Source organism: Solanum tuberosum, unplaced genomic scaffold, assembly GCF_000226075.1.
Source record: "Solanum tuberosum cultivar DM 1-3 516 R44 unplaced genomic scaffold, SolTub_3.0 scf00017, whole genome shotgun sequence".
In the NCBI taxonomy this organism is placed as follows: Eukaryota; Viridiplantae; Streptophyta; class Magnoliopsida; order Solanales; family Solanaceae; genus Solanum; species Solanum tuberosum.
In genome coordinates, this window is record NW_006238943.1 from 2,670,322 (window position 1) to 2,687,320 (window position 16,999).

The 16,999-nt window shown below is 35.4% G+C and overlaps 1 protein-coding gene, 1 long non-coding RNA gene and 1 pseudogene across 6 annotated transcripts in view; 1 reads left to right on the forward strand and 2 right to left on the reverse strand.

Moving 5' to 3' along the window:
• Window positions 1–770, forward strand: part of LOC107057918 (uncharacterized) — a 2,249-nt gene extending 1,479 nt beyond the window's left edge. The window contains exon 2 of the long non-coding RNA XR_001471629.1: window positions 646–770. This is a non-coding gene — a long non-coding RNA (uncharacterized lncRNA). The remainder of the gene's footprint in view (window positions 1–645) is intronic.
• The window catches only part of LOC102584679 (putative disease resistance RPP13-like protein 1), a 21,157-nt pseudogene extending 16,772 nt beyond the window's left edge, over window positions 1–4,385 (reverse strand).
• A 579-nt stretch (window positions 4,386–4,964) lies between these two features.
• Window positions 4,965–15,095, reverse strand: LOC102583249 (bifunctional aspartokinase/homoserine dehydrogenase 1). Of its 5 annotated transcripts, XM_006340273.2 has the most exons (13): window positions 14,905–15,095; window positions 14,644–14,794; window positions 14,399–14,473; window positions 13,701–13,816; window positions 12,823–12,876; window positions 12,000–12,087; window positions 11,774–11,866; window positions 7,619–7,659; window positions 6,762–6,815; window positions 6,626–6,673; window positions 6,510–6,595; window positions 5,982–6,051; window positions 4,965–5,453 (listed from the first exon to the last, which is right to left on the reverse strand). In XM_006340273.2, the coding sequence occupies exons 1-13, from the start codon at window positions 14,998–15,000 to the stop codon at window positions 5,328–5,330; spliced, it is 1,098 nt and encodes a 365-aa protein (XP_006340335.1). In that variant the 5' UTR covers window positions 15,001–15,095; the 3' UTR covers window positions 4,965–5,327. The 5 variants fall into 5 exon arrangements, with proteins under 5 accessions (XP_006340335.1, XP_006340334.1, XP_006340337.1 ...); XM_006340272.2 differs by having other exon boundaries at window positions 6,510–6,673; XM_006340275.2 differs by lacking the exon at window positions 14,399–14,473 and having other exon boundaries at window positions 6,510–6,673.
• Window positions 15,096–16,999: the final 1,904 nt, after the last annotated feature.

Sequence of the window (16,999 nt, forward strand, 5' to 3'; positions counted from 1 at the left end):
ATTTGAAGCCAAATTTAGGGGTCAATATATGTATTATCCCTTCTTTTTATTAGGAAGATATATGTACTTTCTATCGTAAAAATGGTGGATATTTTTTTAGTGAACACCAATAGATTTGAAGGGGATAAAATATGTCATTTGCAATACAAAAATTATATGAAATATTTTGGGATAAACGTGCAACGCATGTTTTTAGAACTAGTGATTAAAAATGAAAATAATTAACAAAAAAGCAAAGTGAAGTAGACGGAAATAAAAAGCTTCCAAGGGAAAAGAATAGCTTACATCAGTTGAAGAGCCATCCATTTTAATTATCACATGCATTCCCCATCGATCTTTATGGTGGGAAATTGAACAATATTTGGCCAGTATTCCCCCTTGTCAAATTTTAGTAGTGGTTTGAGCAATGGGCAGTTGGAAATAGATAGGTCAGAGAGGGAAGAGGGCATCCCTTTTACTGGAAGGGATTGGAGATTAGGGCAATGCATGATGATCAGCTGAGAGAGGGAGGAGGGCAGTGCTGATTCAGGAAGTGATTGGAGATTAGGGAAATTCCTGATTTCTAGACTTTGAAGCGAAGTGAGGTGCCAAAGACCTAGTGAATGGAGCTCATGATGGTCATATAATTCTAGCTCAGAAAGAGAGGTGAGGCTTTTGAGATGTTGGCTGCTTAATGTTTTCACATTGTTTATTGTAAGTGTTTGAATAGAGGAAGGCAACTCCCAATTCTCACCATCAACAATCTCTTCGTCACTGCCATCATGGTAGATGCTTAACTGTGTGAGACAGGGGAGTCTCTGTAAATGCCACTCCTTTCGGCCGTTCACCAGTTTCTTGCACGCGCTGATCACAAGGAATTGTAAATTGAAGGGTAATCCTCCTTCAGGAAAGGACTCCATTTCTGGACAATTATACAGATACAGTTCCTTAAGAGATGGAAGGAGTTCCTGCATACGTTCTGGCAGCCACTTCAGCTTCCTACAGCCCTGAATACTCAGTGACGTCATCTGGGTCTCCCCACATGCCACCGAAAGTATTTCAACATTCTCACAATTCCAAATATGGAGACTTTCAGTGGCAGTAGGAATCAAAAACCTAGTAAGGTTGTGGCAATTAGATACATTCAACGTGCGTGCTGTTGGGAGAAACTCAGGTGATATATCATCTATACAATCACATTCTTTCAGTGTCAAATCCTCAATAAACATGTTACAATAACTCATCTCACCAACTGGCACCTCCAATTTCAATTTCTTGCAACGAGATATCCTTATTGTCTTCAAGGTAGTGGGCAGTATGCTAAAAGGAAAGGAGGTAACAGAGTTACAATCCCTAATATACAATTCCTCAATCTGCCTCATTCCCTCAAGTTGGGATCTAAACAGTTGAGCATCATCGAAAACAACTCCAACCTTAGATGAACCAACAACTTTAAACCTTTTTAAACATGAAAGTTGGATGGGTGTCTCCAAACTGAGTTCAGGGCAATTTTTAATTTTAAGCTGCTCAAGTATAGGGAACTCTCCACTTCCTAGTACGTGCCATTGCTTCCACTCCGCCATATCTTCAAATACAAGGTTCTCAAGACAGTTAAAAGGCTTTTTGGACGACAAACAACCATAGAATTCTTCTGTCACCTCTGTTATTCCATGCATCCCTCTAATGGAAAGGATTTTCAAACAAGGAAGCTGTCCTAGTGCTGGCAAGGAAAAACAGTTCTTGCAGTTATCAATAGACAACTGTCCTAGCTTAAGAACAAAGGATCAGCTAGCCAATTCGGAAATATTGTCCCTCTATATCCAGTGATTTCGACTTCTTTTATGTTTTTATGTGGGCGTAGCTCATCAAGAATGTCTCTTTCAGTTTTTGAATTGTCGGCACTACTACTTTCACTCCACTCCAATGATAACTTGTCAACATGATTCTTCTCCCTCATCTTTGCCTTCACAGCTTCCCTACCATCAACCACATTTTGCAACTCTACAACTGATACAGATCCGTGCTTCACCCAAATCTTCCATTCTCCAACCACTTAGAAGAAACTTGGCTCCCACTAACACTTGGAGGCTTTTCAACTTGCTCAGATGTAGGGGCGTCTTCAAGCGCCAAGTGTTGCTTATGTCAAGATGACGCAAGTTAATCAACTTCTCCATCTGCAGCGGTAGCTCCTTAAGATCTTCACAAGATGACAGAAGAAGTGTCTCTAAGTTATACAACACACAAATGGAATCTGGCAACCTTTTAATCTCTGTCTGAGAAACATCCAAAAATCTGAGGAGCTTTAATTTGATAAACAAGTCATTTGGCAACTCCTTATTCTTGTAATGAGACAATGATAGTACCCTCAAGGATCTTAGTCTAGGCAGTATGTTAAGCTGCACCCTCTTGCTTAGAGGGTGATAACAATTATTGACACTAATACATGTCGGAAGCAATGTCCTCAGCTGCTCCAATTTGTAGAGGGGTGTCAATTTCTCAAACTCACCATCATATCCCATTGAATAAGATAAGTGCCGACTTTTGTCCAACATATGAGATCCTTTGCTCTCTTCCAACCTGATACAAAGTTTTGAAGATGCAATTTGGGCTAAATCATTGACAAGGTCATGCATTAAGAATAAATTCTCTATGTTCCCTTCAGAAGGATTGGGGACCCTTTCGAATAATGATCTTGACCTCAACTCGAGAAAGTATTGGTTGCCTGAATCTTCAATTATTTCATCTTCCTGAGGTACGAGACCATTGGCAATCCACAGATGAATGACTTGTTCTTTCCCAAATGGATAATCTTTAGGAAATATTGCAAAATAGGAAAAAAATCGCTTTAAATGTGCAGGAAGATCATTGTAGCTCAACATCAACGCTGGTAATACGTCATTGTGTGGCAGCTCCCATATTTCACTTCTCAAAATACGTTTCCACTCTTCAACCTCTGATTTGGAGCGTAACATGCCAGCGAGCGTCTTCAGAGCTAAGGGCAGTCCTTTGCACTTAGCTGCAATTTGTTTTCCGACCTCTTCAAGTTCCGGATGTCCCATAGGATCCATGTTTTCAAATGCATGTCTTTTAAATAAAGACCAAGAGGCTTCAGTAGACAAATTGTCCATGCTAATTTGCTCATTTCCCATTATCAAGGCAACACTCTCTTTACGTGTCGTCACAATGATCTTACTTCCTATATCTCCTTGTACAAAAACATTTCTCAAGTCATCCCACGCGTTGTAGTTGTCATTCCACACATCGTCCAGAACAAGAAGAAACTTCTTTCCCTTTAATCTTTCCTTTAATTTGACTTGTAGCTGGTTAAGATTGTCATCAACCTTCAAGTCAGTTGAGCCAATTTCTTGAAGTAACCCTTTTGTTATTCTGAAAGCATCATATGCCTCAGAAACACAAAACCAAGCTTTCAAAACAAAATGTTTCTGCACTCTCTCATCATTGTAAACCGCTTTAGCAAGTGTTGTCTTACCCAGGCCGCCCATTCCAACAATAGGAACTACAGTCAGCTTCTTTCCACTTGCATCTTCAGATAATAACCGGTCAATCAAATCCTTTATATCATTCATCCTTCCAAAGATATCAGAATCATCAACCAAAGAAGTTGAAGGTGTTCTAGTTTCTTGTTTAGTCGAACCAAAATGCTCCTTTAAGCCAAGGCGACCGATTTGCTTTTCCAACACCTCCAATGTTTCAATGGTTTCTTCCAACTTCTCCTTTGTGTTAAGGAAAAATTCATCAGTCAAGCACAGGTTGAGGTCACTTACTTGTTTGTTGCTTGTTTCTGCAAGATTTTGATGCTGGCCTTCCACCTTAAGCCTCAAAGCTTCATAATTGACTTCTTCTATCAAGTTTTCAGCGCCGTCCACAGCATTTTGAAGCTTATTGAACCACTGGCTCACGTGTCGATTTGATGCTTGCTTATTCTCTGCATCACTTAGCACAATCTGAAGACCAAGCAAAATGTCCTCCAGCTTGTGTAAGAGCTGAACATGATCCTTATGCTTCCGAAACATGTTGAGAAGATCACCGTGAGGAGCAAGCCTATCAAAGAGAACATTCAAAGCTGAAGAGAGAAATGCACCACCAACTGCTAACCCAATCTCCATTTCTGAAATCTGCAAGCAAAACAAGGAACACAAAATGATTTTAAGAAGATAAATGTTCAAATTTCAATTACTAACAACTTTATTTTACCTGTTGAATGCTAAGAACTAAGAGTGATATGTAATCAAGAATGATCTTTCTCCCTCTCTTTTGCTTGTAATTGGTATAACTATGTTTTATCTACAGTCTGCAGCTCACAGCCACAGAAAAAATAGAGTAGCAAAAAATTATGGAGTCTGCCCGTCTGGAATTCAATAATTGAAGCAAGAGAGGAAAGGTACTTAGGGTGGGGCACTCCAAAGAATATTGTGGTGTTCTATCACAACGTTTTCTAAAGAAATATCGTATAAAATGGAACAATTTTTGTTTTGAAATTTTAATCTATGTTTGTTGATAATTTACAGTTTACTTATAGAGTGTAAATGAATTCTGGATATAATACCAAAGCTAAATCGATTCTTCAAAAAATAGAAAACATTAGGAAAAATGCCTTCATAGTAAAAGTTACCTATGTTGCTTGGATTCTTTAAAAACATCTTTGGGTATGTATCCGATACTCCAAAAGCTTTGCATTTTTTAAAGATCCAACACAAATCCGGTAATACCTTTGAAGGGTCTTAGCAACATAGGTGACAACTTTGGAAAAATTTACTATAATACACTATATATGTAATGTTAGAAGCTGATAGATTAGATTGAAATACTGGATTATAACTATACCTTGCATTGTCTAAAGAAAATATCTTTCCTATGTGCACTCAACTAATAGTTGTTACCTCAGAAAGTCACTTTCTTTGTCTAAAGAAAAAAGTATTTCGATTATTTTTTATAAATATCAAATACCATACCGAATACCAAACTTGAAAAGCGTAATAACTACGAGATAAGTCTCTAAAATTGTGATGACATAAAAAGTTGAGGTAACGAATGGTCATTACAAAGCAAACTGATTATAAGCTGAAGTGAAATCCTAAAAACTAGTCCAGCACTGAGGCAAATGACTCTGTTTGCTCTGTTCCATTTGAGTCGTTATGCACGAGAGACATTGCATAATAATCTACTGTGAACTGAAGAGGCACTCTTGTGTATCGAGAAAATTCTCAAAAAATGAATATGTTTTCTGAGCCTGATTTCAATCTCCAATCTGAAAGCAGATGGACAAGAAGAGTCGATTTTTCGTCCTTTGAGGATCAGATGTTTGTATCTCAGTGTATAATACTCAGTTAAGGGAATAAATCTTGAATGTCAAGGATATCAGCTAGGACACCAGCTGCTGTGGTATCATTTCCTGCTCCAGCACCTTGGATAACCAAAGGTTGTTTCTCATAACAACGGCTGTATATCTCCACCTGCAGACAAACAAATTGCAGACGTTCAATCATCATAGTCATTCTTCGACAAAAGCAAATCATTCATGTTACTTTTTATAACCTCACAAGTACAAGGGAAACATTTTACGATTAAGGTAGAATCGAAGACCTTAACTACATAAAGTTTTGCAGTGCGACGCCAGATGATGCATAAAGAGTAAAGACAAAGTAAGGCGTTCGCCTAGGCATAGGTAAGGGTGTACAACAGATGTATTCATATTCTAAGAGATGAAAATTAAGTGATATCTGCATCTTCTAAGTGAGAAAAATAAGCAATTCTTTGAAATCACAGCATGATGTTTTACATCACTACACTAAATGACATTACAAAAAGGCATTAAACAATTAAAAATGTTTTACCTTGATAATCTAATAACGATGCGTATGATATGGTTGAACCTCCATAGCAGTTAAAAGAAAATTCCCAACGGAAAACAAAGTAAAGGAATAAGAAGAAGAGGGACCAAACAAACAGCAAAATGGGAGGTGAAAGTGAACAATGCATACCACATTATCACTTCCTCTTAATCTTCCCAATGCAGAATCTTTTGAAACTTCTTGGATGCCAACTTCACATCTGAAAATGTGAGATGTTAATGTCATGTACACAAAAGTGTTTTCAATAATAAATTTCTCCCCATCTATGCCATTACAAATTTATACTTCTAACTCATTCTTTAATTGGTTACGGATACAAGAGGTGAACAGCTGATCAGATGACTAACATAAAACAGATGAACTTACAACTGGTTTGCAGATAGCTCTCAAACTTAAATGTCCAAGTGGGTGAATGCTGTCATAATTTTCTAAAGCATTTGTTAAGAGGAATTGAGACTGTCTTCTAAGATAAACTTAATTAGTAGTAATTGTTATGCTCATCACTCATCAGTACCTTAACTTGCCATAACACTCCCGTCAGTGAGCAAGCTTTGCTTTAAGCGTCTAGAGGTACAGTGACTTGCAGAACATGATAAGAATAAAAGATCCAGTTGCCATTATCCATTGAGCAAACTAAAAATGAAATGAAAGAATTACCTCGCATCATCAATCAAGCAAACATAACGCAGAACATTCCCATTTGCAGAAGCTTGTTTAATCCTATCTTCAATTTTCTGATCAAGTAAGGGAAGGCCATTCACTAGAAAGTCTTCCAAAGGCATCACATCTGGTCCCATTTCTTCAGGATACAAGCTTTCAATCTGAAAAGGGAATTGCAAATGCATCAAGGTTTATGAAGCTAATTGAATTGGTAACAAAACAAAGAGACATTGTGACATGTATCCTAACCTTCATATTATCTAGGTTTAAACGCCGTCCAAGGAGCCGAGCAAGAATGAGAGCCTGTTATGAAGACATCTGTTAGAATAGGAATAGGTTTATACAATCCTATTTAGAATAGGAATAGGAATACAAATAGAAATAGGAATAGTAAATAGTATCCTACTTGGTAAAGGATTGTATTCTAGTGTCTATAAATAGGGTCTCAATGTAATAATGTAGACACAACAACAATTCAATAATATTTTTTTCCTATATTCTCACAACATCAAAACAAAATGTTGTCATGAGGGATGTTCAACTTCTCAAAATTTACAGAACCAATTAGAACTATGAACATTTCGTGAAAGGTACCGAAAGTTGGATAAGATATGCTTCCCATCACAATCTGCGAAAACGATTCTGCCTAAATCACTGCTTTTCTGCTCCCCAAAGGCACCATCATCCCAAGCACCAAATAAGGAAAAATTATAACAAAGACATCCATTCAGCTAAAATTCCCATACTCATAAATGGACAACATTCAGCATAAGAATATCACAGAAAAAATATACTTCCTGAAAACACTTTCTACAGTGAGTGTGAGTATATAGCAGATGAAACATTATGTCTTAATTATGCATACTGAAAGACTACAGGTAAGTTCAGATAAAAAAGAAAATAATTCAGAATTTGAAATTCTGCAGGTAAAAAATTGAATTTAAAATTGAAATAGTTTAATCATAATAGTTTGGCAATATAAATTGAAATTCTGCAGAATTTGTTCTTCCCGGTAAAAAACTTTAATCAGCATAATAGTTTGGCAATATAAATGGATTGAAATCTTGGACACTGTAAGTTTAATCAGAAGAAAGATGTTTCCTAACCTTTCTTGCTACATCCATGCCACCTAGATCATCCCGAGGATCTGCAGATAAGTATAAATACATAAGAATAACTTCATACTTCAACTATCCTAATGAGAATTGAGATGAAGTGTTCAGCGATTTTTTTTCTTCCATAATATTTGGGATGGATGTACGATTCCTGTTAATTGCTGCTAGAAAGTAGGCTGTATCTTGACAATGCATTGAAGACATTGTTATTTCTTTATTAGAAAAGAAACTAGAATTTCCTTGGAAATTTTGGATGGCTCCAAATTTCTTATATAATCCTGCTGGAAACAGATTATGATCTCCTTGGATAAAGCACTCTCCTTAAAAATTTTACTTGCCACAAACAACATCTTATGTACTTAGAAGAAATGTATGATGGATTGTGAACTTATTGACATTTCTATGAATTTATATGGTAAAGCTCCAGTCCTCCACTAGGTTAGGAGGACCCATCTTAGTGCTTCTTAGTAATCTCAAGAGAGAGATATAGAAGGTTAGTTTTACACTATCTTATAGGTGACTAGACCTGATGATGCCTTTCCAACTGTTATTGTGAATCAATTTTTGTATTCGCCATGTCGTATTCACTAGAATGCAATGATTTGCATCTTTTGGGGTAGGAAGCCTGCTCTTGGAAAGGATTATCAACAAAAATAGACAATCACGATGCAAAATGGACAGTGATACCTTCTTTATATACGTTCTAAATCTAAATACTATAATACTTTCAGTCAATTGGGCAATATAGAAGTAAGAGAATATTGGGTCATGACTATGGCAACGATGAGCACATAGATTAACAACCACCAAAAGGATCGAAAACGGTTGCTGTTAGTTTACCACATTGGTTAAAGGTACCCTTATATGATCTTGGATTAGCCTTTTGGACTGGGTTAGGCACAAAGTCCATTTACTTAATGATATCTCACTCAAGTTCATCCCTAATGTTTAGTCACCCAATGTTTAGCCCCTATGTTATGTTATACATACTCCATATGTTCCCCCCTGTGCAAGCAATAAGATGTTAGTCTCACTTCAGTTGAGGATGTATTGTTGTAATCTCTTTATGTGGTCTTCGGCAATCCTCATGTCATGACGTAACTTTTAGGCGTAGTTAAACCCGAAATACATTTTTCTCTAACAATTGAAATTGATCACAACAAAACTTGAGTGCGATAATCAAGTTATACTTGTATCCCATTGTATGCAGCATCTGACAAGAGGACCAAGAATATAGAAACCGACTGTCCCTTCACCAAAAAATGTTTTCACGACACTGTTATAAAGTTTAGGAAGTCGACTGATCAGCTTATAGACATATTCACCAAATCCTATACAGGTTTACATGTATGCACCAGCTAGAGGGGAGAATCAGACAGCTAAATGTAAATAACAAGCGGTAAGTGTAATATAGAGTTGTATCTGCATGTTCACCACATTGGGTACAACAACAACAACATACCCAGTGAAATCCCACTAGGTGGGGTCTGGGGAGGGTAAAGTGTACGCAGACCTTACCACTACCTCGTGGAGGTAGAGAGGCTGTTTCCGGAAGACCCTCAGCTCAAGTGTAACAAAGCCAAGTAAAGGAAGAGAATTATATAAAGCATAACATCCAATAAGAAAAATAGTGCATAATCAACAAAGGGGGCAATACATCAAGAAAATAATGCGAGAAGTGAAACGCAGTAAACAACATAAGGCAATAGGGATCACATACAAGAACTACAAGTGTACGGCTAAGACTCCTACAAACGCTAACAACCCATACCCTCGCCAGGAAAGACAGCACGCTAACCCTACTAGCCTTCAACCTTAATACGTGACCTCCACTCCTTCCTATCTAGAGTCATGTCCTCGGTAATGTGTAGCTGGGCCAAGTCCTGTCTAATCACCTCTCCCCAATACTTCTTGGGCCTACCTCTACCCCTCCGCGTACCCTCTACTACCAGCCCCTCGCACCTCCTCACTGGGGCGTCCGCGCCCCGTCTCTTCACATGTCCAAACCATCTCAGTCTCGCTTCCCTCAGCTTGTCCACCACCGAGGCCACTCCCACCTTCTCCCGGATAACCTCATTCCTAATCTTATCGCTCCTAGTGTGCCCACACATCCATCTCAACATCCTCATCTCCGCAACATGCATTTTCTGAACATGTGAGTTCTTGACTGGCCAACACTCCGCTCCATACAACAAGGACGGTCTAACTACCACTCTGTAGAACTTACCTGTTCACCACATTGGGTAAATGTAAGAATATGCACTGTAAAGTGAGCGTATAAAAGAAGAAGAATTCACGTGTAAGACATTTGTATCACACATTCTCTTAAAAGCTTCTCAAATTTCTCTGATTTCTCTCATATTCGAATTAGTGCTAGACAAACTTCTTAAGCAGAAGGCCAGAAAATATTGTTGTACAAGAGGAATACTTGCCTGACAGGAAAACGAGTAGAATTACTCAGACAAAGGAACATATAAACAATAAAATAAGACTACACTTGCTTATAAATAGATAATATCATATTTTCAACAGCCACTTTTCTGTTTTTGTTCGTCTTATCTTCAATACTCATGGTGATTTTACAACACTAGTCTCTTGGCGCGCTGTATCATTGAGTATATAAGTTTATAAATTCATATGAATATTTTTAAGCTCTATATTTGAGTTATGAAAATAATTAATGTTAATCCTATTTAGATAGTTCAATGAAGAAAAAGTTCCTTGTCCCATGAAAATCTTCAAATACAATTTTGTAATTTTGATTTTTGCCTCAATGCCTTATTTGAATTTCTACCTTTGGCTCTAATTACTAAAATAATTTCATTGTCTTCTTAATTTCTTTTGGTACAAATTAAAAATAGTTTGCATACATAAGTTGTAAATAAACTTTAACAAAAACAAACAACCTCTATTTACTAAAGTTAATTGTTATTTGGCAATGAAGACTAATAACAAAAAAGTTTATAACTCATAGTGACTCACAAAAAAAATCATTTCAATTTTGCTAATAATTACAATATAATTTTACTTACAAATTTGATAAAAATAAATGTCATAGTTTAAATAAATTCGAATATATGTGACCATGATTGGAATATTATCAATATACATGATGACGCTCATTAACACGATAATAATCTTATTTTACATTGACATATATATTCATTATCATAAGAAATAGATGAAAAATTTATACAAAGTAACAGAGAAAAATGAGCATATGTCATATATCAACTACTTTTCTCTATTGTTTATTCAAAAGGCGAGGTTATACATATTTCTGTTTTTATAAGTCAATTAAATTATATTTGTGTCGTACAAATTTAAAAATATTTTGCTTATATATAAGCTATAAACAAACTTAAACAAGTTTACTAAAGTTAGTTGTTATTTGGCAATTAAGACCAGAAACAAAAAAGTTTATAACTCATAACAACTCACAAAAAATTCATCTTAATTTTGCTAATAATTACAGTATAATTTACTTACAAATTCGATAAAAGTAAATGTCAAAAAATCTTAATTTATAGTTACAATTGTACAAAACAAAAACATTATTTTAAATATACAAGAAATTGAATTAAAGAAGAGAACTATAAAATGAAGACATTGATATAACCATTGCAAGTGAAAGAAGTTATTAATAATCCAACTCTTCCAACTGATTGCAAGAAAAATTGATTCTTAAAAAGAAGTAAACAATTGCAGCATACAAAGAAATAAATGAGGAATTTAGTAAAACATGGGGATCATAATAAGAGGATTCTATAACAAAAAATTGCCTACCCAATCTATCATGTCGTAACAAAGCAGTTAACTTGGGCACAATTCTCATATGCGTAACCCTCTCTGGTGCCACGGTCATGCGCAACAGTTTCTTTTCAATTCCTCTAGCTGAATTAGTGCTAGACAAACTTCCTAAGCAGAAGGCCAGAAAATATTGTTGTACAAGAGGAACACTTGCCTGACAGGAAAACGAGTAGAATTACTCAGACAGAGGAACATATAAACAATAAAGTAAGACTACACTACTTAAGAATAGATAATATCATATTTTCAACAACCACTTTTCTGTTTTTGTAAGTCATATCTTCAATACTCATATGGTGATATTACAACAATAATAGGGTGGTTGTAACTTATCACCTGGTTCAGTGTAGCCAAGGCTTTTAGCAGCATTAACGACTTGGCTGAATGGCCTTCCATACTCAACCTCACTCATTACATAGCCCAGGGTACCTGTTAGATACCAAGATATATGGCATCTTACCATCAAATGCTCCTAATGTTTATAACAAGCAAGATAACCACTAAGGATAATCATTTGCTATTGCATATATAGCCTAAATGATAAATGGTCATAAAATATTACCACTCAAACTCCCAATAATACGGTACACAGGGTCTCCTGATGAAATTATGCGATTTAAGGATGCTATGACAGGAAGGCCAGCACCAACCTACCATACATATAACAATTTCAGACAACTTTGCTAAGCCAAGTATAAACTGAACTAGGACAATACTATCCTTCGTATACCACAGAAGCTAAATTAATCACTTAAATAAACACAATGCGCTACAAATCCCATATCATTGTTTGGGAAGTCAAACAAGAAAAGCTTTTAAAGCGGAAGAGGAAGGTTTAACATGTATGAGACATTTAAGAATCTCAAATACAAGTGAAGCTGGTTTTTACTTAACTAGTGCTCTAGATATCAGATAAACCAAATGATACCCATCACTATCCATATGATCATTTATTCTTTCTATCTTCAAATGTATATTTACATATAGATGCCTAATTACATCCTTCTTTCAGCAAACTGTGGGAGGAAATCTGACACAGGAAAATTGGAACTTTCACAGTTGAGAGAGTAGGATGGAGGGACTCCAACCATCCTACCACACCCCTTGGTGATAAAGGGACTGGATATACTTGTGTTTAGATTCACAAGAGAAGAAGCTACAAAACGGAACTGGTCGCCACTGCAAAATGTTGACATCAAAAAGACAGGACAACCAAGGTTTCAGCCAACTTTCTGGTCTTACTCGATCAAACACAATTAAATTTTTTCTACCTAGCGACCCATACACTAGTATAACCCCATAACATGACACTCTAAAATCTCCTTTGTCTCCAACATTTCATTGCACAAAAGATTTTTACACGCAATAGAAACAAGAGAACATACAGTTGACTCGTGTCTAAGGCGACGGGGCCGTGACACCAACTTATCATAATCCTCCTGCAAATAAGGCAAAAATAATCAATACACTAAACATAATAGTTGCCATTTGAGAGGAAACCCTTTTACAGATTAAGAGGATGAAAGGTGACAAGGGTTGGAAGGTGATTGACCTGTACTTCTGAATGTTCACAAGTTATGCAGTGACCGTAGCAAACATAATAAGTAAGCACGCGACAATCAAGGGAAGCAATTGAAACTGACGTTGACTTTAGCTCTGTTGAATAGTGTGATCATCTCATCCAAAAAATTAAGTTGAGTGCACCTTTATCTATTTAACTCGCTCGCGTGTGGAACTGATTCTTTTCTAAGGGCCAACTGGCCAAGCACGCGGAACTTTTTTATTTTTCTAATGAAGGGTGATGGTGAACCTAACCTATGCCTTCTCTGCTACCATAAATAATTAGGTAGTCACCTCATTCAAAAGTTTAAACTATTAGATTTTTTTTAATGCGGAAGTTTAAACTATTAGATAGATCACAAGTGTTCACTTAAATATATCTTCAGTGAACTCTATGTTAATGTTATAGCATTTGACTCGGTTTTTGTTCTTTTCCCGTTTAGCATCTTTTGTTAGTTCTCAAGATTAAACACGGTTGAATGGATCATTAACTGCATTTCTGCACGTAAGCATGCATATGGTTGCTAAAAGAAAAAAAGAAAATGAAAATCATGGACATTATCTGCTACATTTTATTCTTCTACTGCTAGTGGCATATTCAATGGTTGAACCATGTCTAGAACACTGTTCCTATGCTACAACAACTACCTGCTTTTAAGCTACACATTCAAAGAAATTAACGACAATAAAAAGGATCCGTTACCATTGGCACAGTAAGAGGCTTCTTGTTAGCCAGCACCACACAACAACCAAAATCTACAACCTGGTTTAGCACTCCAATAGTCTCAGCACTAGCTGAACAATCAACAAATGCTAAACCTGCCACAGTTTGAATTTCAATCAAAAGGAATCTGACTGTGAAACAACTCCCCAAAAGCTAACACCTTGATACCAGCATTATCTTATGCCTTCACGTACAAAGAATTTAAGCAAGTGTAAGAAATGTATAAGCAAGAATAAGATGTTTTTCGAACTCATTCCCTCCCGATAAACAAAAGAATTCCTTCCATACATCAAAATAGACTAACAACTCCGCCGGACTGCAAAAACAAAGCTAATTTACTCACTGCACTTCATACATTTGAGCCTAGATTGGACTAAACAGTCAAAGTAAATAAGCAAGGTCCAGAATCATGCAGCAGCTGAAGTCAACTACTATACTATACTCGTCAAAGCATTTAAAAGTCATGGGGAAGATTTAACAGTAGGAGCTAATGTACATAGCATTTAACCCATACGGCACAAAGTTAACAGCTACTCATTGTTACTAATCAAACTTCTCAAGTAGATTAGTCCTCCACCAGTTAAGAATAGACGATAATATAAGCAGGTATACGCTTTCCATAACAAGCCTAACAACCTCAACAATCCCAAAATAAATATCTTGTACATGACTCAAACCTGTTGATTTGCCAAGAAGTCCAATATCAATTACTTTCCCTATAACTTCTGGACCGGAAAACACTTGGCATACACCTACATGTTAGAACAAAAAAAGATTTCACCTTTTTGTCATTCTACAAATAAGCACACCAAATAACTTATCAGCTTGTTTAAGGGTGATTGCTAAATATTGCAATACAACAGGTAAACTAACCACACCAAATGACTTAAACAACAAAAAAAAAAAAAAGGTGAAGTGCTACCAGAATTTGCAAGAGTCTGCAATGAAGAGCCATTGGATTTGACACGACAAACTTCAAGAAGAAATGAATCATCCAATTCTGCAATGAGAACATCAGCAACAACCACCAAAGATTTGCTATCACACACACCCACAACTCGCAAATGCACCCCCTGTAAGTTTTTAGTATTACCCACAAAAACCCAACAGAAATAAACACTAATAACTATCAAAATTGACGATGATTTTCTCAAATTGATAAAAAGACAACACTTTTCATTACCTGTTTGGCATGAAGAGATCGACAAGAAACAATATGTTGAAGCAATTGACGGCCAACTCCTCCACAACCCATCAAAAACACCGGTAAATTCTTCATCTTTTTGCTTTAACTTTTGGATTCTTCAACTTTCTTCTGCCACTCTTCTTCGATTTCTCTCTCAAAGAATCTTGAAATGTCTCCATTAATGGAGGATTTTGGCCATTTTGGGTTTAAGAGGAAAGTCTTCTGTGTGTACACTTTGGTTCTTAATGTTTCGTATGTGACACATCAGTCCAATTATTTTTCCGCACGTTTGATTAGTTGGCGATGAACAAGTAAGAATTGCCTCAACCAAAATTGATGGAATTGGCCCTAAAAATCCATTCAGGTTCGTTATCGATTAGGTATCAATGGAAACATAAAGATAAATGAATTAACTAAGTATCAAATCGACCAAATTGTACAAATGATAGGTTCTTTCTTAAGAGATAGAGTAATCGTCACTCAATTGAATCTGATCGGTACAATCCGCGTGCTTACCTACTTATCTTTCATTGGTAGTGGAATTAGTTACACTTTGTCTCGATATTTATTACTTATGATTTGAAATAATGTATTGCATCGTACAATATTTATTTGTTGAATATAATTTTAGAACTTATTGTATCGTTTTAAATTGTTATATCATATCACACATAATTGATATGGAGAATAAACTTACAAGAAAAGTAGAGTACGGATAGAGTAACCATAAAATAGTAGAGTAAAAGATAAAATAGAATTATTAAATAATAAGTAATGATAAAATGAGAAAAAAATAATATGTTATCAAACTAAATCGATTGTTACTTAAAATAAGACACATTACGTAATTTAGATAACAAGCATGATATTTAAACTAATAAAACAGTACAGTACAATACAATAGATAAAAATCATCCAAACAAGCTGTTCATATTTACTTTTCTTGGCTTGTATATATTGATTATTGATGGTAAAATACTCATTATAATATGAATTATACAAAATATTATATATTTATTAAATGGTTGGTGAGAGATTATTTAGGTTGATTACTTTTTTCTTAACAAAAGTTTTGAGTTTTGGCACAAATAAGTGTTTTCAAAATGAATTATTAGTTAAATTATGGAAATTTTATACAAATCCCATAGTGTTAAGAGCTAATTATATTTTATCCTTGCTCTTTTTTATATTACTAAAATCTCTTAAATTTGGTGGAATCCGGATGCATTCCAAAGCGTTCCGATATATCGCGTTTTGGTTTCGAGTACAATATTCAACGTCCCGATACATATCCGACTAATACATCACGTAAAGTGATGTATAGAGAATAGGAGAGAGTAGGATTTTTTAATTTTTTCGAGTGATAGGAAATTTTAGAAAATATGGTAAAATAAGTTGTATATTTAGATAATTTTCTCTTAAATTATTATTTTTTCAAATCAGTATGTTCCTCTAGCTATTATAATGGGCTGGTTTTTGTCAACCATTGAATTCAAAGCCCAGCCCAATTTGATGGGCCTTCAACATGCTAATCCATTCCAATTTGCACATATTAGAGTAACTACATTACATATTTAGGCCAAAATAAAGTTTTAATCAACTTTTTATTTTGTCAATATTAATATCACTGTCATATATGTATGAGAAAATAATATACAAATTAGATCATATGCTAATAGGCATTATGTGCATATTCTCATCTAATTAAATTTAGATTCGAAGACCAAACAATCAACGAAATATGAAATAATTAAAAGAAATCATCGTGTTGATCGATTACGTAGAAGAAATATAGAAAAAAGTACTAATTGTAATTTGATGGAATTATAATACTCTATACTAAACATCAAGGTCAACAAAATGCTCATCATCAGCTAATATTCATCCATGGCGGGTTATGATTTTTATTAATATTATAAGTACAACCGGTTTCATATAAATTAAATTAAAAATGTATTTAATTTAATGTCTAATTATTTTGATACGAGGAGAATTCTAGCTTATGTAATCCTATAGTTTCCTCGTAAACATCTTTTATTCTTTACTTTCAAGTGTTACTTTCTGCATAATTCATGATGGACTCATTCAAGTC